The 27,161-nt window shown below is 36.1% G+C and overlaps 1 protein-coding gene across 1 annotated transcript in view; it reads right to left on the bottom strand.

Moving 5' to 3' along the window:
• The window catches only part of SOAT1 (sterol O-acyltransferase 1), a 68,676-nt gene that overhangs the window by 11,029 nt on the left and 30,486 nt on the right, over window positions 1-27,161 (bottom strand). Inside the window, exons 4-13 of the mRNA XM_023728074.1 lie at window positions 21,215-21,273; window positions 13,297-13,448; window positions 12,040-12,099; window positions 10,050-10,157; window positions 8,932-9,214; window positions 7,975-8,053; window positions 7,396-7,477; window positions 4,895-4,940; window positions 3,822-3,951; window positions 1,987-2,084 (exon numbers count right to left, since the gene is read on the bottom strand). Of these exons, the coding sequence (XP_023583842.1) occupies window positions 1,987-2,084; window positions 3,822-3,951; window positions 4,895-4,940; window positions 7,396-7,477; window positions 7,975-8,053; window positions 8,932-9,214; window positions 10,050-10,157; window positions 12,040-12,099; window positions 13,297-13,448; window positions 21,215-21,273 (1,097 nt within the window). The remainder of the gene's footprint in view (window positions 1-1,986; window positions 2,085-3,821; window positions 3,952-4,894; window positions 4,941-7,395; window positions 7,478-7,974; window positions 8,054-8,931; window positions 9,215-10,049; window positions 10,158-12,039; window positions 12,100-13,296; window positions 13,449-21,214; window positions 21,274-27,161) is intronic.

Raw genomic sequence — 27,161 nt, 5'->3', positions numbered from 1 at the left:
TTTACTAGGAAGGGTGGATTAGCAGACAAAGATGGAGTAAACTCTTCAGATGGGAGAAAGTGGGCTGGTTCTGTTGGCAGGAGTGATTCAATGGCATGTAGGGGCTCAGTGTCCCCAGCCTCCTGATTATCTGCCCATATGTTCCCATGCCAAGTTTCAAGATCCTATTTCTTCCCAATCAATACCCTACTTTAACTTCAGACACCATCTGAGGTTGGGAATTCAATTGGTATTATAATTCAGTCACTCTTATAAGACTTTGAGTTTGGTTTTTGGCAATATCAGCTCCATTACTACAAGAGATAAGGCTTTCTTTCAGGGCACAAGTGACCACTTTGAGGTTTTTTTGCAGCCCTTGAGCTGTAACTCTGAAGATCTAAGCTCATCTCTATTTTACTACTTTGCCTATCGAAAGTAGGACTAACCAACCAGCTTCTTTATACTTCTCATTCTGACACACCTGTAGAAAAGTATCAAACATGTGATCACCTAGAGTCTCTCTTCTGACCAATACTTGATGTACTGGTGATGATAATTTGCATATTAATACTGCCACCTCACGCCATGGATTAGCAGCACCCTCTTTACTGCTGGAGGCAGTGTCATCAGAGCCTTTAAGACTAGTCAGACTTGAGAACCAATTTAGAAAACTCATCGTTATGATTTTGTTTCTCTAGACACATTCTTGGTACCAAACGTCTTAGGCTGGGCTCTCTAGAGAAGCAGAACCAACGAAGCATGTATCTTGAGAGAGAAATTTATCTCAAGAAAATGGCTCACGTGTTCGTAGAGGCTGGCAAGTCCCAAGTCTGTGGGCTTCTCCTGACTCACGTAGCTGCAGGGGCCGATGAATTCAAGATCAGCAGGTAAGACAGCAGGCTGCTGGCTCACAGGCTGCAGAGGCCAATGAATCCCAAGAACCAGCAGTCAGATGATGACGAGCTGGATGCAGGATCCAGAGTAAGCAAGTGAGCTTTGCCAGAACATCCACATATATACACTGGATGCAGGCCACACCCCCTAAAAAACTCACTCTACAACTGTTTAGCTGATCACATCATGGAGGATGACTACATCATGACATAACCGCCAAACTACTGAGAATGCTGGCCTAGCCAATTTGACACAACCTTAACCATCACACCTTGCTAAAAATAATGAGATTTCTAAAGGCCATGTAGACTAGATAGAATGCTAACACAAATAGTAGTTTGGTACACCAGTGTTCACTGAAGCACTACTCACGACAGTCAAAAGGTGGAAACAACCTGAACATCCAGCAATGGATTAATGGATAAACAAAATTGGTAAATACATACAATGGAGTACTACTCAGCCATAAAGAGAAAAGAAGTCCTGATCCTTGCTATAATACGGATGAATCCTGAAAACATTATGTTCAGTGGAGTAAGTCAATCACAAAAGGACAAATACTGAATGATCTCACTTATATAAAATAATAAGAACAGGCAAATGCTTACTAGTGGTTACACAGGGGCAGGAGGCAGAGGGAAAGGGGAAGTCATTGCTTAGGAAGCAGTGAGTGTCTGTTTATGGTGATGGTAAATTTGGCAATGATCATGGGTGATGGTTGGACAAAATGATTAACATAATTGGTATCACCAAACTGTACATCTAAAAAATGTTAACTGTGGTCACTCCTACAAAACCAGTCAATTTCAAAGGTATGAACAGTCAGAGAAGTCACGTGATGTGCTGTCAAAAAGTGTTTTCCTACTTTAATTATCAATATGTCCTCAGAGGATGCAGCAAAAAACATTTTCTGTATAAGGGTGAAAGAAAAGAGAGGCTACGCTAATTAATCTATTTCAGAATTTCAGACAATATCAGTAAAACTGGAATGGAAAAATATTTCACGTTTTGTTAAAAAGCTGGTAATATTAGCCAACAGCATCAAAATGCTTAGCAATGAGGAAATAAATAAAAAACAATGTAAAAAGAAAGATCAGCCCAAGTATATATTACCTTATAAAACATCCTGTCACCAAAGCGTAACATCTCAGCAAAGGCATTGAGCCAGCAATGCAAAACAGCAAAAAAAGTAAGGAGCAGAATCAGCACACCTAAAAATAAGGTTAACAGTATTAAGAGTCTCCAGTAGCTCACATACCAAGGAGTTAATTATATGTTGTCATTTGCTTATCTGGAATTATTTTGTAAAATAAAAGTTATTATTCTTCTTTACCCATTCCAGAGATAGCACAGTGCTCTTTAGAATGTTACTGCTTTAATTTTATAAAAGAATAATTTCCAATTGGGTTTTATAGACAAAAAATAACCTAGCTTGTTTTTAACAGAAAACCTTAGACATATGGCTTAACTTGGTACACAAGACCCTTTAAAAATCTGGTACCGATACATCCCTCTAAACCAGTTGTTTTCAACTGGGGGAGATTTTGCCCCCAGTGGATATTTGGCAATTCTAGAGACATTTTTAGTTGCCACGACTGGGAGTGGGGGTGGAGCCACTGGTATCTAATGGGTAGAGGCCAGAATGCTACTAACCATCCTATAATGCACAGGACAATCCCCCAAAACAAAGAATTATCTGGCTCAAAATATTAATAGTGATGAGGCTGACAAACTCTGGCCTAAACTTATCTCGGACAACTCTACCTCCAGAGTTGTAAACATCATCTATAAAAAGACTTCCAGCATTCCAAAATATTCCATGCCTTTGCATCCATCCCATTACCTGGAAGGACTCTTCCACAGTTTCTCTGCCAGGAAAACACCTATTTTTTAAAGACCCAATGTTAAATGTCATCACTAATATGAAATACAGTCCCTAAGTGTTTTGTTTATCCTACTTGTGTATTATATACTACACTACGTTGTAAAATATCCACCTACATGTGTACCTCTTTCCTTCATTTGTTTATTTAAAAAATACTTATAGAGCATCTATTGCATAACAGACACTATAGTAGGGATTGCTACTGGCTATAAGATACAATACTTGCTCTCAAGGAATTTGTAGCCTAGTTAGGAAGACACATAAATATGTGACAGATATCCCATTCCAGAGACAGATACAGAGCCTACTGGAGTTAAGTCTCTCAGCAGACAGGAAGGGTTACCCGGAAGAAGTCTAGGGGACAGGGAAGAGAGAAGGTGATGGCAGAAAAATCAGCAATATTCAATGAGTAAAGACAATGAGTAAGTGAAGGAAAATGTAAGTATAATTAAACTGTTAAGTTCTCAGAAGGTAAAGATTAAGTATATCTTGGTCACTGCTGTATCCTCAGCACTTGGCACATAGCGGGCACTCATATATCTCTAGAAAAAAATAAGTGGAATGAATGCAGTTAGGGTGCTGAGGTATGGCCAAAGAGACTGGGGGAAAATACGTAATAGTGGCAGAAGAGATTTAAAAAAGCAAGTGGTCAACAGCATCCAGTGCTTCATGAAGTCAAAAAAGGATAAGGGCTAAACCATTTACTGGATTTAGAATCCAAGAGGTTATTAATGATTTTAACAAAGGCCACTTTAGTGGCCTGAAGGGATTAGAAGCAAGAAAATAAGGAACTCAACCTGAAGAGAAAGCATAAATATGGACTGTCCACACTCCGGAGAAAGCAAAACTTAAATGAAATCCCGAAGATAAATGAAAGAACTGGCCTGAGACTAGAAGGATGACACCTTATTTTTGAGATAAATGGAAAACAGATCAAGACAGGTATAAACGTGCAGATGAGTTTATGAGGGAAGAGGAAGTAAATCAAATGTACTCGTACTCAAAAGCTTTTTATTTTCCTTGAGAATGTATGAATGACCAAATTAACCAGTACCCATGTTACCTGGCAAGATGGAGTTAAACACACACAGGACCAGGACACGAGCGCTGAAGGGCTCCTGTCTGATGTTCCGAAACAAGGGGGCACAGAGCCTTTCAAAGATGTAGTATACATAAAAAAGGCAACCAAAAATCTGGAATGTAACAAAGATATAATTATAATAATGGTGGCTTGATAAGGAAAAATTCAGGGTGATATTTTTTTCTCCAAAGGAAAGTACATTTTTTTTCTCCCAAAGAAAGTAATGGTTATGTATATATTCCATTTAACCCTAGTATATAAGATTGCCGAGGTCCCTGGGTAATGCAAGCAGTTTGCATTCAACTAACTACCAAGCAAAAGGTTGACGATTCATATCCACCCAGCAATGTTCCAGAGAAAGCCCTGGTGATATGCTTCTGTAAAGATTATGGCCAAGAAATGCCTATGGAGCAGTTCTACTCTGTAACACATGGGGTTGCTATGAGTCAAAAACGACTTGATGGCAAGGGGTTTGGTTTTGGTATATAAGATTGCCAAAACATAATCCTTCAGAGGTATTACTCAAGCTAGTCTTCACCATGTCCTTTTCTAACCCTTTACACCAAATGACATTAAAAAAAAAATTAAGACTCTTTTAGAATTTGTTTTTCCTGCTATATGAAACCCACAACAAAAGGACTTATTTCATAAATGATATTTGATTTAGGCAAGAATATGAAATGGGATCTTATGGGATTTTTGATTCTGATTGGGAGCGATGAGAGAGCCCAAACCACACCCACTTCACATACACAAACATACAAATCGGGGGGTGGGTGTTATGCTGAAGAAACCAAATGGAATTACTGTAACTTAAAATAATACTTTTTGTCTAACTTAAGAAAATTACTTTTGGTATTAGTGAAAATAAACACCATTTACAGTACTGGGAATAGTTTAAAAGACTCACTGTCTCATTGAAAAGATTTCTATAGCGCCCAGTAGGCAAAAATTTACCAACACTTAAAATGGATTAAATTATTATTATAAATAGTAATTCCTGTCTCCCACCAATCAACACACATCAGGTATTAGGCAGTTAAAAAAAAATGTACCTGTGCAAACTGTGTAGCAACATAACCCCATCTTATAGTAGGAGTCCTAAAAAGGAAGAACGAAACAAGTTTTCTAAATAGAGTAAATAATTGAACTTTAATAAATACCTTCACAATTAATAGCCTCCACATAGAACATTGTTTATGGCCATATGAAGTACCTAAATAATTCTGTGACAGCCTACAGACTGGGAAAAAAATTTTGGCACCGACATATCTAACAAGGGTCTAATTGCTAAAATATATAGAAAATTTCAACACCTCAACAACAAAAAGACAAATAATTCAAGGACATGAACAGACACTTCAACAAAGAAGACATTCCAGGCAACTAACGAACACATGAAGAGATGCTCGCGATCATTAGCCATAACCGACCAAACCAAACCATTGCTGTTGAGTCAATTACAACTCACAGTGACCCTACAGGACAGAGTAGAATTGCCCCACAGGGTTTCCAAGGAGTGGCTGGTGGACTGGAACTACCAATTTTTTGGTTAGCAGCCAAGCTCTTTAACCACAGTGCCAACAGGGCCATTAGAGAGATGCAAATCAAAACTACAATGAGATACTATATCACCCATGAAAAAAAATGGCACTTATCAAAAAAAAAAAAACCCAGAAAACAACAGACGATGAAGAGGTTGTGGGGAGACTGGAACTCTTATACACTGCTGGTGGGACTGTAAAATGGTACAACCATTATGGAAAATGGCACGGTCCTGCCTCAAAAAGCTAGAAACAGAAATACCATTATGATCCAGCAATCCCACTCAAAGGTATGTTATCATAGAGAAATAAGAGCAGCAACAGGAATAAACATATGCACATCCATGTTCGTTGTAGCATTATTCACAATAGCAAAAAGATGGAAACAACCTAAGTGTCTATCAACGGATGAATGGATAAACAAAATGTGGTACATACATACAATGGAATACTACACAACGATAAAGAATAATGAGTCTACCAAACATAACACGGATGAAACTGGAGGGCATTATTCTGAGTAAAACAGGTCAGTCACAAAAGGACAAATATTATATGATACCACTTTTATAAAAAGTCAAGAATAGGCTTACACACAGAAAGCAATGTTCTTTGATGGTTACCAGGGATGGGAGAGGGAGGGAGGGAGAATCACTCACTATATAGTAGACACGTATTAATTCTGGTGAAGGGAAAGGCAATACACAATATGGGGGAAGTCAGCACAACGTGACCAAGGAAAATGAAGATGCTGAGAGGTACACAAGAATAAAGGACAACTATAGTAAATGCTGTAACATATATAGTTCTGCAACAGTAATAACAACCAAAAATTTGTGAGTGGTTACATAAGTAGATATGTACACTCCATAGGTGTGGGAGAGTGTATGGGAGTACATGCATGTGCACATTTAGGTATAGTTGTGGGCATTTGTATATACATATTTGTACATGCTATATATATATATATTCATATATATAATAGAGCACACAGAGGGCACAGTTATGGAAGCTTCCTACAGACATATCCAAATAACTCATGGGACTGAGTTACTGGGTTTGAAGGCTAAGGACCATAGTCTTGGGGGATATCTAGGTCAACTGGCATAACATAGTTCATAAAGATAATGTTCTACATCCTACTTTGGTGAGGAGCGTCTGGGGTCTTAAAACCTTGTGAGCAGCTATCTAAGATACAACTATCGGTCTCCTCCAGTCTGGAGCAAAGGAAAGTGAAGGAAACCAAAGACTCAAAGAAACAATTAGTCCACAGGACTAATGGCCCACACAAACCACAGCCTCCTCTAGCCTGAGACCAGAAGAACTAGATGGTACCCAGCTACCACTAACAACCACACTGACCAGCGACACAATAGAAGGTCCCTGTTAGAATGGGAGAAAATGTAGAAAAAAACTCAAATTGATAAAAAAGATTAAGAAGACTGATAGAGACTGGAGGAACCCCCGAAACTACTGTTCTAAGATATCCTTTTAATCTGGAACTAAAGCCACTCCCGGAGGTCATCTTTCAGCCAAATAACAGATTAGCCAATAAATTAAACAAATAACACCCATGAGTAATGTGCTCTTTAGAACAATCAACTATATGGGACTAAACCGGCAATACTTGCCCAAAAGTGAAGATGAGACAGCAAGGAGGGGCAAGGATACTGGATGGTTGGAAACAGGGAAGGAGAGGTGGAAACGGGGAGAGTGCTGACACACTGCAGGGATAGCAACCAATGTTACACAGAACAATTTCTGAATGAACTGTTGAATGGGAAACTAATATGCTATGTAAACTGTCACCTAAAACACAATAAAATATTTAAAAAAAAAATTATTGTATCAAATCAGACTGCTAGAATCACTATCTAGAGATTCCCATTCCAGACAGAAAATTAAAACTCATTCTATATTCTATGTAGAGCCCTCCATAAACTTGCCCCTGCCAGTCTCACTCATGCCACACTTCTGGTGCTCACCGCATTTCTACTTCATAGTGCCATTACCTGGGATAGCTGTCACGGTAGATCAGGGTAGGAGCAAACAAGAAGTACAAGTACTGGCTGACTCTGGGTATTGGTACAGTGCCTGGAAAAGGAAAATTATGCTTAGATAGAGGCTTTCTGATTATCTCCCAGTAAATCTAAAAGGGAAAATAAGGAGGCATACAACAGACAAGAGTAAGACTCCTTCCCTTTACTCCTGACGTCCTAAAATGACTTCCTGGTATTCTTGTATTAACTATACCAATCCCTCTAAACTAAGTTATTTCTATGACTTCGATAACTAAGTGTTGAAGCGACACTTCGGGAAAAAAAAAGGTAAGCACTCATGGGTGTAAACAAGGCTATTAACATTCCTTAAAAATAATGCTAAGTCATAAGAGTCAAATGATTAATTTTCAAAACTGTATTACAAAGGCAAAACATGAATAATTAGGAAACAATGAGTCTTTCAAATAAATATAGATCGTATACTTAAAATCAAACATTAATCTCTACAGAATGTAGTAATGTGCCATCCCAGTAAACTCCAAATGATGAAATACCCTATCAAGAATCCTTTGACTGAATGAAATTACATACTTGATTTCTCCTTAGCTGAGTCTAGCACCCGAGGTACATTCTCTCTGATAAATGAATGAGCCTTCATAACAAAACGAATCTACAAAAGGAGGTAAACAATAATAACAATAAGATGACTTTTCTATCTTGTCTCTTATCTGCAACTTACAACAGAACTAGATCATACTCACTCAAAAGAACTTAATTTTGCACACACTAACCCAAGTTCACTCTTACAGAATAAAACAAATAAAAAAAACTTAAAAGAAGGACAAGTTGTTACTCTAAAATTATTTTCCAACTAACAGTATATGTTACAGTATATTACAAATTAAATTAAAAATCTGTTTAAATAAAGTCTGCCGAAATGGTCCTTTCCCTTAGTCAAACAAAGATTGAACCCTTCTCTATAAGGTATTTTGACATCATATGTGGTCATATTTGAGCTTTGATTATTTGAAATTAGTTTTTTAAAATACTGCTCTTCACTTTTCTTCTATTTTACTAGTTCAGGGAATCTTATGCAAACACTCAAAATGTTAATTTAATTTCATTTAAAAAAAATATAAGTTTTTAAGACTGTTGACTAGCATTATAAAAAGCCTGTAAGTCAGAAAATTCTGAAGAGTGTAGAATAAATTAAAATATATCTTTTATTTACATGGAAATTATTTTATGATAAAACAATGATTTGACATATCAAAAGTAGTTTTTATTTATATAAATATTTTTACAATTTAGATGACTTTAATAAAAACTGTTCAAGAAAAAAATTTTAATTTATCCAGAACAGTTCAGTATACTTTCTTAAGATGTGAGATAGTCTACTTTAACATTTTAGTTCTACAGTTAATGAAACAACAAACCAGATACGACAATTTATCCAAGTTAATACAGGTAAAAATAACAGAATATTTATGTTGTTGTTGTTATCTTAACTAAGCATAACATTGCTTTGGACAACACTCAAAACCTTACCTGTTCAAGTATAACAATGAACCGAGAAGCTGGTGGCAGTGTATATGCTAATACAACATACGTTGGTCCAAAACCTAAACCTCCAATCTGGAAGAACATGAAAAGTGAGCCACAGACGAGAGAACGGAGCACTGGGTGGGAACTCTTTCTGTATCCACTGGCCCAATGTTGAAAGAGGAAATAGGGAATTAAAAGTGTAGACAGGAACATGGTTGACCAGGTCCAAATAACAACAGAAAATTTGCCAAAAGCATAAGACAGGAGACTGAACTCAAGCACCAGCCTGGGGAAAAAAAAGCAGAGACAAACAACATAGAAGTGAATTTTTGATATGACTCAGTTCATAGACCCAAAACTTCTAACCTTAGGAAACATCATAACATTAAGTCCTAGATGTTATGGTGCTGCTAGATAGAGACTCGTTATTAACTCGTAAGGTCTAGCCTTCTGCTTCACAATACATCTCAACAACAAATTTTCCTAAAAGCCCTAAGACAATATGCTCAAAGACTTTCAACTTCTCAAAGATTTGATGCTCACATTAATTAAATTCTTTAAATTCTATAAAATAATCTATATAAAATTAACACTGAAAGTATTTAAATAGCAACCACTTTTATGTATGAAAGCTGATTTTTTTAAAGAAGGAAATAGGTATAAGAGTCAAAAATGTATTAATATACAATTACACCATTATCTCAAATTTTAATTTTCTAACAAAGTACTTAATCTATGCATGGACTGTCTTTTTTAAAGTAACAATCTGATTTTTACATTAAAAGAATTAAACATCACGTTTTCCAAACCTTAAACTCCAGTAAGCTATTTTTAATAACTTAATGTATCCTGTAATAGAAAAAGTGATAAATCATATGTACAAAATTCTCCCATTTGGAAAAATTACCTAGAAACTACTGTTAAAATAGACCATTTAAAAAAATAAAAGTAATGAAACTTCTAATTTTCATTTTGGTTATACTTTTCAGGGGAGAGGAATATCACACTTCAATCAGCTGGAGCAAATTTAATCAAATTACAATTTAATAAACTTTAAATAGACAGTGAAAATCCCATCATCTCTCACATCAACTAACCAAACACCATTTTTGTTGTCTTACCTCCCTTCATCAATGTAATCTACTACCAGCGTGCTGAGGATAAAGATAATAAGTAGGGCAATAAACATGTGATATATTGTTCTGATGTGGTCCACCTCAAACAGCTCACTGTAAATGTAGTTCAAAAGAATAAAATTAATAATCTATATTTAACAGAAAAATGTTAAAAGACTTTTCTTTAAAGCAGTTCAGAAGATGCTTACTCTTCCCCTCAAAAAAAATCTCAAAAACAGTAATTACACAACTTTATACATTAAACCTTCAGTACACAGACACTAAATGACATGACCAAGATAAAAAAAATTTCCAAGAAAATGTCTCTTAGAATACAACATGGATACCAAGCTTTTATATTAACTGATGATCTGCATTCTTAAGAACCTACCAGGAAGGATTGTTTTCTAGGTAAGCAAAAAGGCCACTGAAAGCAAGAAACAGAGAAACGATTTCAAATGCTAAAAAGACTTTAAAAAAACACAATGCTTACATTCTATCCCCTACACTAAATTCAACTTATATTAAACCCGTTGCTGTCGAGTCAATTCTGACTCATAGCAACCCCATAGGACAGAGCATAGGGTTTCCAAGGAAAGGTTGGTGGATTTGAACTGCCGACCTTTTGGTTAGCAGTTGAGTTCTTAACCACTGCGCCACAAGGCTCATTAATGTATATTAGGTACTATCTATTTCCAAGATGTCAAGATTGACATGAGTTTCTATAATGATGATAATCATCTATAAAGGCTAACTATTTACAAATTATTTTTTACTCTATCCTTACTGACCTTTGTATTTAAAACTGGGTTACTCTTCTTTCAGAATATAGCAATGACTTTCCCTAAATAAATACCTTTTGAATCTAACTAAAACAATTTCTTAATCCTGTATTTTATAAAGATGTATGCCAACTTTCTAAGTGACTTTTTAGGGAAGCTAAAATACTATTACATCTTCGAATTCTAATAAAAACACATCTGAGCTACAGAAAACGTATCCTATTTCCTTGGTTAATTTTTTTTTAATTAAAGTATGATTTTAATTTTTCTTGGTACAATTTGGTTTTTGTACAATTCTATCATTAAAATCTTAATTATAATAAACAAAATTGCTTTATTTTCCCTTTTCTGTGAAAAGCCTTACTGATTTTTCCCCCAGATACAAATTGAAATCTCTTCAAACAGTGTGGCAAAACACTGAAATGGAATTTTACATTACATGTTTAGAAAACTTAGGCCCTCTCATGAAGGTTAAGTAGTACACATCAATTTGGTTCATAGAAAGTAAATTCTAGTAAACATAAGATACATTTTGAAAGAAGAGCACATTAAGACACTGAAGAAAACTTTTCACCAATCCAACTTATTTCAGATGGCCTATTCTAATGAAGGTTTAAATTTCAGTAGTAACCAAATGAATAAATGAATGAGTAAATAACATAAATGATCTACTCAAGACAGCATAAAGAATTATTCATCATCTACTGAAAGTGCACCTTTAATTTTCAATTCACAAATGATGTGCTCACAAATTTATATTTCCTAATATTATTTTCATAAATCCATACAATCAGAGTTCTTAATTAAGTATCTTGGAAAACTAACATGTCTCTAAACTGGCCAAAGAAGAGATGGGGGGGGGAACCCTACATACCAAGGAAACAGCCACTCCAAAACTCTCTTGAAGTGTTTTACTCAATTACAAAACTTGTGTTCTAGATCTTTGGGTAATCAGATTTTTGTGGCACAACTTGAATTTAAAAGATGACAGATAATCTTACAAGTAACCCCTCCTTTGAAACTAGATATAGTACCAGATGATCAGAAAGAATGAACAAGAGACAACAAATGTACAAGAACTATCAAAACTTTATGTTAAAACAGAACAAACTCACTAAACATTGAAAGATTAAGCAGTAATTCTAATAAGGGTAGTGGTTTTTTGTTTTTTTAATTCAAACTAAAAATGAAAAAAAGCAACTAAAAGTACTCACTCTAAGAGAGATCGCCTCATAATAAAAAGCTTTCCTTTTTCTGGTGGTGCCCTCAGATCTCTGGGAAGAGCAAAAAGTAAGACAAAACATAAATACTTCAAGTATTATAAGAGATTTATAAGAGAAAGAGTAATACGAACTTCAGCATTTACATTAACTCTCTTCTCCAGGTACTCTGTGTTAAGGGTTTTATGAACAGTACTAGGAGGTAGGTACATGCATACCTGTTTAGGAGGGATGAGGTATTAGGAATACCTGACTGAAGTGGCACTCAAAGGGTCCCCAGAGCTCAGCACTCCTCGCTTCACACACTGGCAACCACTCTTCCTTCTCCTAATCATCCTGAGATCATGACATGCCTCCAGCCATACTTTATGCCAGTTCATATATTATTAGTAGTCTGTCTGTTAAAACTGCACTGATGTTTATGATACCTTTCATAAAATCAAAGGACTTCTAAAATCTCCAACTGCCTCCTGATCTTAACCACTAGGTTGCCTCCAGTTACTGAAAACTTGCATTTTAACATCTAGTATGATTGTCTACTTTGGGGGCTTTCTGCAGTACTGCTGGCACTCTCACTTGCACATTTGTGTCAGCTATTACTGGTCAAAAGTGTTCTCCAGAACACGAGAGACTGGTGGAGAGACCAAGAGGCATGAAACTGAGGGAAGCAGACAACGGCAAAGTGGCACATGTTAGCCTTTAACAGCCTTCTGTACACTGCTCTGGATGACTGACCAATGAAAAAATACCTAACAATCACACTGTACTTTATTTCAAGTATTGCAGAGAGTACAATAAAAAGGCAGCATAATGACGTGGGTAAAAGCATGGACTCCTTACCAGACTGGTGTGTGAGACTTTGGACAACATTAAACAGCTCTGTGCCTCAGTTTCCTAATTTGCAATACTCAAATATTATAGTACCTATCTCACAGGGTCATCATTTGGTTTCAATGAGTTAACCCACAAAGAGCACTTAAGAATTTTCATAGGCAGCACTCAAAAAATGTTGGTTCAATTATTATTATAAATCAGCACCATCTTGAGTGAGGTACACACGTTTGTTGTAAGCTATATTTTGAAATGAAGAAACTGACGTTTCAAGTGGTTAAATAACTTGCCCAATGCAACACACAACCAATAAAAAGTGGTGTCAGGGTGAAAACTTAGGCATTCTTACTTAAGAGCCTACCCTCATACAACTGGGCTATACTAAATGATTACTTTAAAAGAAATAATACACATACTTACTTAGCTCTATGGTTGTTTTTCTCTCCTTCAAGAACAGAAAAAGATGTGAGAGCACACCCACCACTGTCTAATGACGTTGATCTTTCAATAAGATTGGTCACAAAATCATCAAAGTGACTGCCAACTTCCTTCATAAAAAATGGCTTCAACTGCTACCAAATTTCAAAATAAATAAAGAAAACGTAAGAGACTAAATCATACTTGTGGGTCATTAACATTTTCTAAAGAGCACTCCTTAAACAGAGCTGGATCAAAAGAAAGTCATGCTAAGTGAGTAAGCTCACAAGCGTTAACGAGAAAACTAATTTCTATAGCTGATCTGAAGTTTCAGGAATGGCTACTGAAAAAGCAACATGGTAGATTTATGCCCTTTTTAAAATTCATAGCCTTTTAAGCATGAATCAAGACACCAAAGCCATCACCCACAAAGTAACAGACATGATAAAAATGGCAGACTATTCTTTCTTCACTATTTATTTGAAAAAAAAATAAAAATCAGCATTATTATCACTATATAATGATCTCATTATATAATTACATAAAGACAATTTTTTTTAAGAAACAAGATTTATTAAACTGTGCTTGAAAAGAATGAGAAAAAAATGTTGTACATTATAGTTTGTTTTCTTTAAACATTTGTTCTAAATTTGACATCAGTGGTGTCATAAAGACATAATTTTAAGTCCTCTTCCATCTCAAGCAATCCCTCTACCACAAGTACCACTGTTTACATTTTAGAGCAAGTCATTTCTATAGCATACCTTCATTTATACAGTAATATTTACTCCTACCTCCGTAGCTGTATTTTATCTAATCATAAATACACATTTTTTCATAAGATAAAATTGTTATACATTTAGGCCTCAGACTACTGTTAACATCTTAAAGCTTACAAGCTCACAGTTTTTGAAAGGTATGAAACAGAAAAATATTCTTTGGATTATAATAAGCCACCCACTGAAGATGTCCAAATTGTAAATTTGAGTATTTTAAAATTGGTAGGACTTAGCAACATAAAGGAAAACAAAGTGTTAATTGCTAACTCTTCAAGAAAATAAATGCTCTTTTCCTCTGACTAATTTTTTTTTTTTTTTTTAAGTTGAACTTAAAAGATCTGAAGTAGCATTCTTCTAGATTCCGTTATACAAAAGAGTTGGGAAAAGCCCTTCAAAAGTACAAAGTCTAAAAACACCAACATAACCAATGGAACTATATGAAGGCTTTTCAAACTTTGTTCTGTTCCTGAAAGTCTACTGGGTCCTGGGCAGTGAGGTTTCAGCTCTCACAGGAAAGCTGAAGGAGTTGGAAAATAAAAGACATACACATATAAACAATATATAGTAGGCTACCTAAACGCCGCGTGAGCAGTATAACCACCAATAAAGACTCCAAGAACACGTCAGAGTTTAGCAAACTGAGAAAGCAAGAGTGAGTTGATTAGAACTGGTCTTTTTTGAGCTGAGAGTTGAGATGAAATCTCAAAGGACCAGCAGGACTTAGATCCTGTGAAAAGTGACAGGAGGAGAAGAGAGAGAATGTGATAAAAAGCAGGGAGATAGGAAGGTATGATGAATTTTAGCCAAAACAGAAGATGCAGATGAGGAGGTAGGTTTTAGGGACAAAATATAGAGGGCCTATGTTTCCCGGAAGAAAGAAAAAGAGTTTTTAATAAAATTATATTTTCATATTAAGGTTATCTGTTGTTGTTAGCTGCCATTCAGCTGGCCCTCAACTCATGGTGAACCCACACACAATAAGGTTGGACCAGGGGTGGATTCACCAGTAAGCAAGGTATGCATGGGCTTAATTGTGTTTACTTACCAATCTGTAGTACAAAATTTCACATGGGTTTCCAGGGCAATGTCAATAAGATGGGGCATAAGAGCCTTTGGAAGTTCTCTCATCTTTGGAACACTTTGACTCTCTAGTCAGAAGTGTTGACCAACTGCAAATCGTATATAACATAAACTTTGATTTTTATTATTGGTTTAATATGTTTTTATTTTAACAGGTCTTAAACCAAACTCAAAGTAGACTAGAGACCTCATAGTTTATGTTAAGTGAGACAAGTAGAAAGAAGGGACAAAAAATCAAAAGAACGTACTCATACTTATATTAGCCAAAAGGAGAAAAGATATGACCAGATCTAGGGGAGGAAACTAAACAGGACAGCTGTAGTAGAGACTGTTAGCTGTCGACTTTATCATCCCCTGCTCCTTTCTTTAATACTAGAATCCCAGATTTTTGCCCAGGCACATAACTGCCCAGAATAAATAAGTTTTCCAGTCTCTCTTTGTAGTTAGGTGACCAAACACTTGCCAATAAGATATAGGCAGAATTGGTTTGTCACAATCTCTAGAAAAGTTCCTTAAAAGGCAGCTGGTGCCTGTTCTTTACCCCGCCTTCCTTCCCTATCTCAATTCTGCTCCTCGGAACCCAGATGAAACAGCTGGAGTTCTAGAAGCCTATTTGGACTGCGATGAGAAAGACGATCACTGCCTAGGAATGGTGAGACAGGGAGCTGGAAGGGACCTGGGTCTCTGAGGGCTACAGAGACACCAGGACAGCTCTGGACTTCCTACCTCTGGAGCTTTTACATGAAAGGGAAATATACTTCTACCTTGTTTAAACCACTATTATTTTTGTGTTTACTATTACAACGGAACCTAATCTTGACAATACTCAAAGAATTTCTGGGCAGAAAGTACTTAGACTTGTCTCACCAGCAGCCTACAATCAATCAGACAGATCGGCACTATCCAAAAACCTTTCTAGAAGGGGTTTACTTGAACAAGCGATAAACCATGGAAAGAAGCCCTAATTTTCAGCCATGTCATCTGATTCTTATTCACTGCAATTTGCTCACCTATTAGTTGGGCAATAAATAACATAAGATACAGATGTGAAAAACAGTACTTGAAATGCTATAAAGAAGCAAACAGAATATGTTGCAATAAGCATTTTCAAGAAGTAGAAGTAATTTTTTTCGTATCTTCAGTTTTTACATTGGCCATAACATTCCCTATACAAAATTGTGTACATTAGTGGAAAGAAGCTCTATAAATCTTGATAGTTAAGATACCTCCTATTCCTGGAAGTTCTCCCACATTTTTACTTTCCTCTGGGAACTGTCCTCAGAGTTGAGGACAGGCACCCAGTGCCAGGCAAAGGCTGTACTATATCGCCCTGCCCTTCTGACCAAAACCAAGTGACCCCGATTCTCTCTCATAAATCTGAGATTCTGAGCTTTGAAAAGAGTGTCTGAAAAGAACTGTGAAATATCCACAAAGACAGTTTCTGAACTCTTGCTACTAAAATCCCCTGTCCTGTTTCTTCCCAAAGCCTGGGTGTTCAATTTCTCCCAGGATTCTATGAGATAAACTACTATCAAATATATTCCCTTTATGGTTAAGTACCCAAAGTAGGATTCTGTTACTGACAACCGAAAGAATAAGTTTAACTCACGCAAAGTTAAAACAAAGCTAATTTATCTATCAGTGTAAGTTGATTGGGACTCAATCATTTGAATCTCCCTTGAACTATGCCAATATCTTATGTCTTGTTACAACACAATTCTAAGCATTTCAAAAGGTCATGACTCAGGATTACACAATTTTGCATAACCCTGCTAGCACTAAATAAAAAGTAAGTACTTAAAACTTTTTTATGACATTACTTTAAACCTGGAAGTGACCTTAAGAGATTCACTCAGTTCAACCCACTAATGTCACCACCTATTTCACTTTTGTTGACCTTCAATTTAGGGCTGGCTCAATACTAGACAACCTCCTTCACATCTCTCCTTAATATGAGCTCCCCTATCTACAGATCTAAAATTTTATGGACAGTTCTTTGCCAAGATTTCACAAATAAAAATACAGGGTACCCAGTAAAATTTGAATTTCAGATAAACAATGAACGTTTTTAGTCCGAGTATGTCTCAAATATTACATGAAGACTAAAGAATTATTTGTTGTTTATCTGAACTTCAAATTTAAGTTGGTATCCTGTTTTTCATCTGACAACTCTAGTTCTGTGGAACTCAAAGAGCTACCCAATAGCATCTATAGACTACTCATTTCTTTTACAACAGAAAACAGTGAACTAGGAGCAAACATTTAAGTTAGCTACACAACTGTGACACAGACTATAGAGGTGAAGGGGATCTTGGAATTAGCTAATCCAATACTCTTACTTTCAAGGTCAAGGGAAGACTGCCCAATGAAGATGAGCGATGCCTGGGATAAGCATGACACAAATTACAAATGACTAGAGAGACTTGAGATCTTCATCTGTTTGAAAAACATAATACACAAAAGAAGAGAGATTTATCTGTGAAAGAACAAGAAAACTGTAGACCCTGAATAATGCTCATAAACCTGTTAACTCAATGATCATTTTATGTCAGTAAATGCCAACCTATCAAGCAAAACAGAACAATGTAACTAGTCTAGTCAGAGACTTTCCTTGTAAATGGGATAATCCAAGTAAGTTATGTAGGATTATGTATACAAAGCACCTAGTAAAAGGTGTGGCCCATAACAAGACTTCTAAACGTAATTCCCTTCTCCTCCCTGCCCCTGTTCTCTCAGTCTAGAAGTAAAATACTATAATTGCTTCCTATCTGTTCTCATTGTCTCGAGACTGTACGTTAACCTGAACTTTGACATCAGAATAGCATTCCTCCTATACCTTGCTCAAAAACAATGGTAAAATGTTCAATCTCATTAAAGATCAAATAATTGCCAATTAAAACATTTTGACTTTTAAGTCAAATCACCTATAAATTCACCAAATAAAATTTGGTGATTCATTCAAAACAAAGCACTGTCTAATAAATATAGGGTGTGCACTCAGGGTGTAACCTAAGTAACCAGGAATACAGAATAGAGAGGATAGCATTTCAAGCTGGGGTATTTACAAATTTGTAGAAGCAGCATTTGAGCTAGAAGATGAGTATATATAGTATTTTCATTGGTTAAGTAGGAAATAAAAGGAAATTTCAGGTAGAGAGAGTTGCTTGAACAAAGGAATGAAGGTAGGAAAAAGTGCTTTATAATCTAGTCTCAACCTTCTCTTTCTTTCCAATATGCCCCAACAGGAACACTAAACTCGACTAAGTGCCATTTCCAAGATATAGTGTCTACGTTTTCTACCTCCATACCTTTGTCAAACCATTCTCTTCCTTAACATCAGGGAACAAGTCTTGCACAACTCTGCAACCCTTCTATCATTTGCACAATACAGCTTAATAAATAATACTAGTTAAACAAATGTTCAGCTTTTTCTCAGCTTCTTTTACCTTAATTCACTAGTTTCTTTCTTCTCTCCTTCTAATCCTCCTGACTAACCAAACTAAAGAACCAAATCTACCTACCTATAGCTAACTGATTAACATATGACTGCACGGAGAGACTGCCCCTTCACTTATTTGAAACTCCTCATTCACAAATAATACCTAGGTCTGGAGAAATAAGAAAGGTAAAAAAACACTCCAGTAAGTCTTAAAAGCAAAGTTTTTTTTTAATTTATTTGTTGTTGTTGAGAATGTACATGGCTGAACATCACCAATTCAACAATTTCTACATGTACAATTCATTGACACTGATTACATTCTTCAAGTTACACAACCATTCTCACCTTCCCTTTCTGAGTTGTTCCTCCCCCATTACCATAAACTCACTGCTTCCTAAATTTCCCAACTTTCAGTTGCTCTTGTCAATCTGCTCTCATATACTTAGTTCTTAAAAGAGCACAATGATCAAGGCAAACAGTCTATACTAATGAAGCTAAAACTTTTGTTTGATTTTAAGAAGACTTCAGGAGATATTTTTGGCTTAAGGTTTAAAGATTACCTCAAGGGTTCATCCAGCCTCCATGACTCTAGAAAGTCTGGAGTCCATGAGAATTTGTTCTGCATTTTCCCCCTTCTGATCAGGATTCTTCATATAATCTTTGATCAAAACATTTAGCGATGGTAGCCAGGCACCATCCAGTTCTCTAGTCTCAAGCAAAGGAGTTAGTTGCTCATGAAGGCAATTAGCCACACATTCCATTTCTTCCTCCTATTCTAGACTCTCCTTCCTCTCTTGCTCCAGGCAAACAGAAACCAACTGCTGTATCCTGGATGGCTGTTTACAAGCTTTTAAGATCCCAGGCACTATGCAAGGATCTTGGAGGCAAAATAGAAGCACTAAACACGATATTAGGCCAATTAATTGGGATGTACCATGAAACCATGACCCTAAATCTCCAAACCAAGAAACCAGATCCCATGAGGTGTTTGGTTGTCAGCCTCAGCAGCTGCTCTTTTTGTTGTTGTAATACAAAACAAAAATTTTTCATTTTAATCAGTAAATTAGCAAGACTATGCCTTTAAAACAATCAATACATGTGCCTATATTTTAAACAGATTTTTCTTTTCTTAGCCAAAATTAGAAATTATCCCTAAGATAACTGGAAGCTGCTTAATCAAGTCTTTAAACAGTCTCTCACAGTAAAGAAACAAAGTATTACTTGCAAAAGGCATTCACCTGAAATGACCTCAATCATTGCAGTTTTAGAGACTACACATGAAACCTAGCGGAATCAGTGAAAAAACTAACAACAAGATTTAACACACTTTTAACTAACGGTCTGGACTCAGTTCCAAGTATAATAAATATATCTTTTGATACCACTTTTAAAAGGCAATACTGTAAGTAGTTATATTTTAGAAATCACAAATATACCTACAAGATGGAAGGGGGAAAACTGTCCCAATGTTAAGCAAAGGAGCCCTGGTGGTGCAACGGTTAAGCGCTCGGCTGCTTAGTGAAGTCAGCAGTTTGAACCTACCCTGTGGTTCCACTGGAGAAAAGCCCTGCCTATCTGTTCCTGTAAAGATTACAGCCTAGAAAACCCTTGCTTATGGTGCAGTACTGCTCTGTCACAAGGGATTGCTATGAGTTGCGACTGACTTGACAGCACCTAACAACAACGTTAAGCAAACAGGTAATGAAATTTCTAGTGACATCATTATTCCTGGACTCAAAAAGTGCTGTATGTATCTCCAACAAATGAAAGTGAAAATGATATATTCCAGGCCTTGGAAGATGACTAAAAAGCTAGCTCTGATAATAACAAAGACACTGGTAACAAAGTGCGTGTAAATAATCTGAAATGCATTTTTTTATGAAATGTTATTAGAAAAATAAATATTTCTAAATAAAAATTATTCTATATAAATGCATATATACACACATATATGCAAGTAAATAAATTTTTTTTTTAAAGGGCTATTTCATCTACATCACTGCAAGTTTATATATGCAAGTTAGCCATCAAACTTTGGAAGTTATTTTCTCACTAGGAAAATGGGAGGTTCTCTTGGATTTGAAGTCAATTTACATTCAGGCACACACAGTATCAGATTATAATTTACAAAAACAAAACAAAGTGTTCTTTGTCCTTCAGAATTTCCAGAGGGCACTGCTGAATTCTAACTTGTAGAACTGTTCACCGGACTTGAAATTACTCCATGCTGTTATGTTTTTTGAGTTGGTATTTCTTCTACTTCCCTGTCAAGGAATCAATCAGCTTCTAGATTCAGATTCAACGTTTATTGGAGGTTATTATTTACTATGAGCCATGATAGTTGCTTTCATAAAGCACTCATGCAGATATTCACCTGTATCAGCTTTTAACATGGTTCCTTTTAAGAGCCAGAAGAGGAAAGTGGTGGCGGGTGGAGATAAAAGAAAATTCTTACGTAGGATGGATGCCAAGGCGATACACCTTGTTTTCTCTGTTCTACAATAGGATAATGTCAACTGATAAGAACTTTTAGTAATTCTTTCAGCAATTTAGCATCAAGAATTTTACTGAACAAAACTATTTACCCTAAAACTACATTTTTGCTCCTAAAAGAGTTACTTACCTCTGCCTCTACTGTCAATCGTATCTTCTTTGATATTAACTGTTTTATATCAAGCTGACCTAAGGGAAGAAAAAAAATTTGACTTTTAAATTGACAGACACAGTTAGTTACCTAGCAGTACTATTTAAATCCCAAAGTTGAAAACCAAACAAGTAAATATAGAATTGACTATATAAACTATGGAGCCATGGTGGCACAATAGTTAAGAGCTTGGCTGCTAAGCAAAAGGTTGGCAGTTCGAATCCACTAGCCACTGCTTGGAAACCTTACGGGGCAGTTCTACTCTGTCCTATAAGGTCGCTATGAGTCGAAACTGACTCGATGGCAACGGGTTTGGTTTTTGGTTTTATATAAACTATGGTGCAACCAAAAAGCATGATGCAGCTATTAAAATGATGCATGAACAATATAAACAAAAGGAAATATGTACATAAAAACATTAAATAGAAAAGAACAGATACTTTAAGTTCATACGTTAATTACAACTACTGATACGATGGTATAGATCCTTCCATTTCTGACAGTATGGAAAATTAGATGTCCTGAATAGACCCTCCAACTGAGACTACTAAAATGCTAGGTAAAATATTAAAAACTAAATTAAAAAAAAAAAAAAAACTTATTACTAAGCTAGTACAAATCAACATAGGCAAAAAATAAAATGAAACAGGAACCCTTGGAGATACGCAAGAAACTTAAGGATTTCTACCAAACTCTAGAAAGTTTAAGCTTCTACACTGACAGCAACACAGGGTAGAGAGGACAAGTTGGCCTGCCCAAGATGGAAAGTCTAATAGGACACCTGCACATAAAGCCGGGAACCCACGAGACTACATCCTCACTGTACAAGACAGAAACCCACAACAGAAAGGAATAGCAAGGAAACATGTCTGTCTCTACTTTGATGCTGTGTAGATGGGGGAAAAACTCCCGAGAGCTCATAACTCAAAATCAACCCTCACTAGAGTTTGCAATCTAAATTCACACTATTTGTATAGTCTGAAAAACCTCAAGAGGTGAATTTATGTTAAGGCAATCCCAATAAATGTCAGATATCATTGTGTGTACGGATGATGTTTTGCACAGGTGACTGAATGAAATGGAGAACAGAGTAAGTAATGAAATGTGTATTTGTCTTTGCAATAAACTAAGATAAACTATATAATTTTGGTAGTATATTTTTTAAAATCAGGTTCCTTTTTAAAGTAAGAACTTTTATTTTCTCATCTCTTCTACTTGGTGAAAACTGTATTTTTATTTCAGTATCAACAATCACTGTTGTATATTTTGCCTAAAAGGGGATACGAGTGAACCTCATCTTTATAAGGACACTCAGATTTATAAGGGAGAAGTGATTTCCCAGAAATTGTAGGCTATTCACTTTGCCAGAATGAACATTTAGAGGAGATAGCTGGGCTAATTTATGGTTATCAACACTCCCTCCTTATTTTAAAAGTAATCTTCATTACAGAAAATTCAAACACCCGGCTCCCCACTCTACCAAAAAAAAAAGGTCACATAAGATCACCCATCATCCTATGATGTTGATAACTATAATAATACAATAATACAATAATTTGGTAAATATCATTTGTTCTTTTATTTTGGTAAACAAATATGTTTTAATAAAAATGGGTTTGCTTATGCATACTACTCTGTAACTTTTTTTACTTTATATATTATTAGCATCTTTCTGTGCCATTGCATCTTTTTCTACATCATGTTTACTGGATTACTGGATTATATTGTTTCCTGCACGAACCACAGATTAATTCTCTATCGTACATTTATTTAGACTATTTACATCTTTTGACACACTTCACTTGTGGAGGTTAAAAAAAAAAAAAGGCATGGAGAATGGAGAGAGAAAAGGTCCAAAACGCATCTAATCAGAGTTCTATAAAGAGAGACACTATTTTAAGTAGTAATGGTTGAGAATTTTCCAGAATTGTTGAAAGACACCATCCTCACTTAAAGGCCAAAGAATCCCAAATAGGATAAACAAAAATCTATACTTAGCTATATCATAGTGAAACTGTGTAACACAGAGGGTAAGACAAATATTCACTTGATTTTTCTAAAGTGTAAGAATATACTTTTTAACTTAGTTCTCTACTGTCTATCTCATACTGTCTATGACCAGACCAGAGTTTCATTAATAATCTATTCAGTTTATTAATAGGCTATTTATTTCATAAGTAAATGAATATGAAATCTTCTTCCTTTCAACTAATTCAATTACTATGGTGGGGGTGCGGATGGGGAAGGAGACATTTTAAAAGATTAACTCTCACTACTTGTACATCACTTCCAAAAGTAATCTTTCTCTATGTAAATAATATGATAACTGTCATCACAAACTAGCTTAGACGAGAGGCAGGGGGTGGGGAATGAGAAAGTTTTTGCTCATACTTAACCTAGAACCTATGAAGATTTCTTGAAAATAACGTTAAAGTTACATAAATGAAAAACATATACATATATATGCCAATTCATTTTCTTTCACCTTTAAAATAACTCTTCTTACAATAGTCAAAAGAAAGTATTTACTTTCTTGCTACCTAAATTTTTTAATTAGCTTAAAAGCTAAAAGAATAATGCCCTAAAAGGCTAACGTCCAATGATTTACAGAACTATGTACAAATACTTAACCACACAAGTCAACTCAAGGCTTCTAAATTTCTAAAACACTGACCCTGAAGTAGTGATAAATAAACCAGGACTGAAGGTCATGCCATTTCTGAGTATCTGCCTACGTCTCCTAATATCACTGGCCGTTAAAAATAGGAGTCAATTATTTTTTAACTGAAATATTAAGTTAATATTAAGTTTACACTGTTACAGCACATCTCAATTCTGACTGTTAACCCAACAATAAGTCCTGAAGGAAAGCTACTCAAGATTTTCTTTGTTTATTCCCCCTAACTCTGGTCTTCAAGAATTTAGGCTTCTAACGTTTGTCTCCATGAATAAATGTTACCTGACATTTGTAAAGTCTACTACAGTAATATTTCAGTTAACTGGAATATTTAGATTTTACTCCTTACCCCTAGAACTGTCAAAAATATTTTAACCAATTTTGATAAAGATCTTTATAAATTACATGCTTTAAACCAAAAAATCAAACCCACTGCCGTCGAGTCAATTTAGACTTATAGCGACCCTATAGGACAAAGTAGAACTGCCCCACAGGGGTTCCAAGGCTGTAATCTTTACGGAAACAGACAGCCACATCTTTCTCCTGTGGAGCAGCTGGTAGGTTCAAACTGCCAACCTTTCAGTCGGCAGCCGAGCATTTAACCACTGCGCCCTAAAAAACAGAGACTCTACCTTACATAATCTTTAGCACAACTAAGAGTGACCATTTATTGTACTGTGCTCTTATAGTGATGCCTTTAGTACAAACTGAAATGTGGAAAACAATCAGGCCCCAGGGAGTGGCGACATTCTAGTTGGACTACTTCACTGCTTTTTACCAACTCAGCTTCCTGTAACAATTCTACACTTCTCCTACCACACTATCTACTGCCGATGTGACCCAAAATAAAAGGAGAAATAACCAAGCTCGTTAAACTGGTAACTCCTTTACTCATTCAATTTGTATATTCACGCATTAAATAAATGCCCACTGAGGACTCAATAAGTTCAGGGCACTGGGGATGGATTCCAACCCTTCCTTGAGGCTCTCTGAAGAAAAATACACAAACACTGACAATCACAATATACAGAAGGGTTGTGGGAGCATGGTGGGGGGAGATTTTTGGGAAAGGAAGTCAATATCTGAGCTAAGCCACAAATGATAAAGAGAAATCATGGTGAAGAGGTGCTGGGAAGATTATTCCAAGCAGAGGAAACAATACAAAGATTTGAAAGGACTTGAATTTTCCAGGACTTGAACCTGAGTCAAATGCCTCCAAATGCCAAGTACTCTTTGCTTTACAGTACTATATTTACATAATCAACAGGCTTTTGCCTAAGGGCACTCTTTACCTACTTACTTTTCAGGTTACCAGTTGCATTCTAGGAGCCCTGGTTAATGCTTGGCTGCTAACCAAAAAACTGGTGGTTCGAACCCACCTAGTGGCTCTGCAGGAGAAAGACCTGGTAATCAAGTCCTTAAAGATTACAGTGAAGAAAACCCTATGGGCGAGTTCTACTCTGTCACATGGGATCACTATGAGTTGGAATCAACTCATACATTCTTGATTAGTGCTGTCCGGTAGAAATATAATACAAACCACATACATAACTTAAAATTTTCTAGGAACCACATCAAAAAGTAAAAAGAAACAAGTGAAAGTGAGTCTTTGAAATCTGGTGTATATTATACTTACAGCACATCTTAATTCAGAGTGGTCACATTCTAAATGCTCAATCACCACACTTAGCTAGTGGCTACCATATCAAACAGTGTAGTTCTAGATCAGGGGTCAGGCAAACAACTTCTGCAAAGGGCCAGCTTTGTGGGCCATATGGTCAGCAACTGTGTTACAATTACTCAGTTCGGCCTTGACTCTGCTATTGTAGTACAAGATTCAGCAAACATAAACCAACGTCCATGGCTGTGTTCCCCAAAAAACTCCATTTATGAACAGTGACATTGGACTTTGTATAGTTTTCACATGTCCCAAAATATTCTTCTATTTACTTTTTTCTATATATAAAAATGTAAAATCATTCTTGGCTTGTAGACCAGTGGCCAGCCAGATTTGGCTTTTGAGCTAATAGTTTGCTAACCCATTTCTAGATGGCTGAGTTTACTGTAAATGCATCTGGCAAATAAAACCAACATGTAGGTACACATTATTTTTTATAATCTAACATAGCTTTGGTGAACACTGCTACGAAAAGGTTAGCCTTGAAAAAAAGAGATGAACTACTCCTTCCTCTGACACTGGAACGACGGAAAAGAGGATTAAAGATAATGAAAATTAAGAAAGAGAGAAGACATTTAGGAAATTGACACCAAAAATCAACAATTGGAGGTTGCTTCATACTCCTAGAGCTTGCTTTCCCAACATGAGCATGTGTTTCACTCCCCTTGCCTGTAACTGATTTAATGGGCATGAGTGTCAGTCAGAGTATGAGTAGCCTAAAGATGGTCCACGTAAGCTGGTCCACTGAGAAGAGTTTTAAAAGGGCCTATTTATAAATACGTGGGCAGAGTTTAAGAAAAGCAACAAAGAATAGTGTGGAATTCCAGGGCTATTAACACATATCAGGAAAACTATTACAATCCTCAGACCTGAAGGAGCAGGGGAGGGAAATGGTTATGGAACCCTAAGAGAACTCCTTGGAGAGAACCACTAGACAGGAGTGATGCCACCCAGTACAGAGGGAGCCTAATTTACAAACACACCTACCTCACTCTCTACCCTTGGATCTCCTGTCAGTGCCTCCCCATTGGCATTGGCAAACACTTCCAGAAACCAGAAGGCATGGGAGTGTATTAATGTCCATAAAGTGAGCCTTCAGGGGCACAAAGTAGGGTAGAAAAGAATGGAGAAGCAAAAGGAAAATATATAGCATAACTTGTAATCTAATGCTAGCCAAAGAGATGTGAGAAGTCTGCTGAGGAATTTCTAGGGAAGATTCTACAACTCTAAAGATAAACATAAGGAAAGAGATGGTTTTTCTTCTGATGTACACTATTCTTTTGGTTTACAAGTCTTCTTAACCTAGCCTAGACTTACTAAACCTCTGTCATTATTTCTAGCCTGCCCTCATCACCACCACCAATTTCCTGGACCCACCATGCAACACCCCAACCCCAGTAAGATACAGATGTCATCAGTGGAACACTGGGTTAAATTTGTGGTATCACCAATATTCATTTTTAAAAATATTTATTGTGTCCTCAGAGGACAATTTATAGCAATAGATGCACATATCAAAAAAGAAGAAAGGGACAAAATCAAAACATTAACTACAGAACTCAAACAAATAG

Source organism: Trichechus manatus, unplaced genomic scaffold, assembly GCF_000243295.1.
Source record: "Trichechus manatus latirostris isolate Lorelei unplaced genomic scaffold, TriManLat1.0 scaffold00021, whole genome shotgun sequence".
NCBI classification, from domain to species: domain Eukaryota; kingdom Metazoa; phylum Chordata; class Mammalia; order Sirenia; family Trichechidae; genus Trichechus; species Trichechus manatus.
This window is presented reverse-complemented; position numbering and strand designations above follow the sequence as displayed.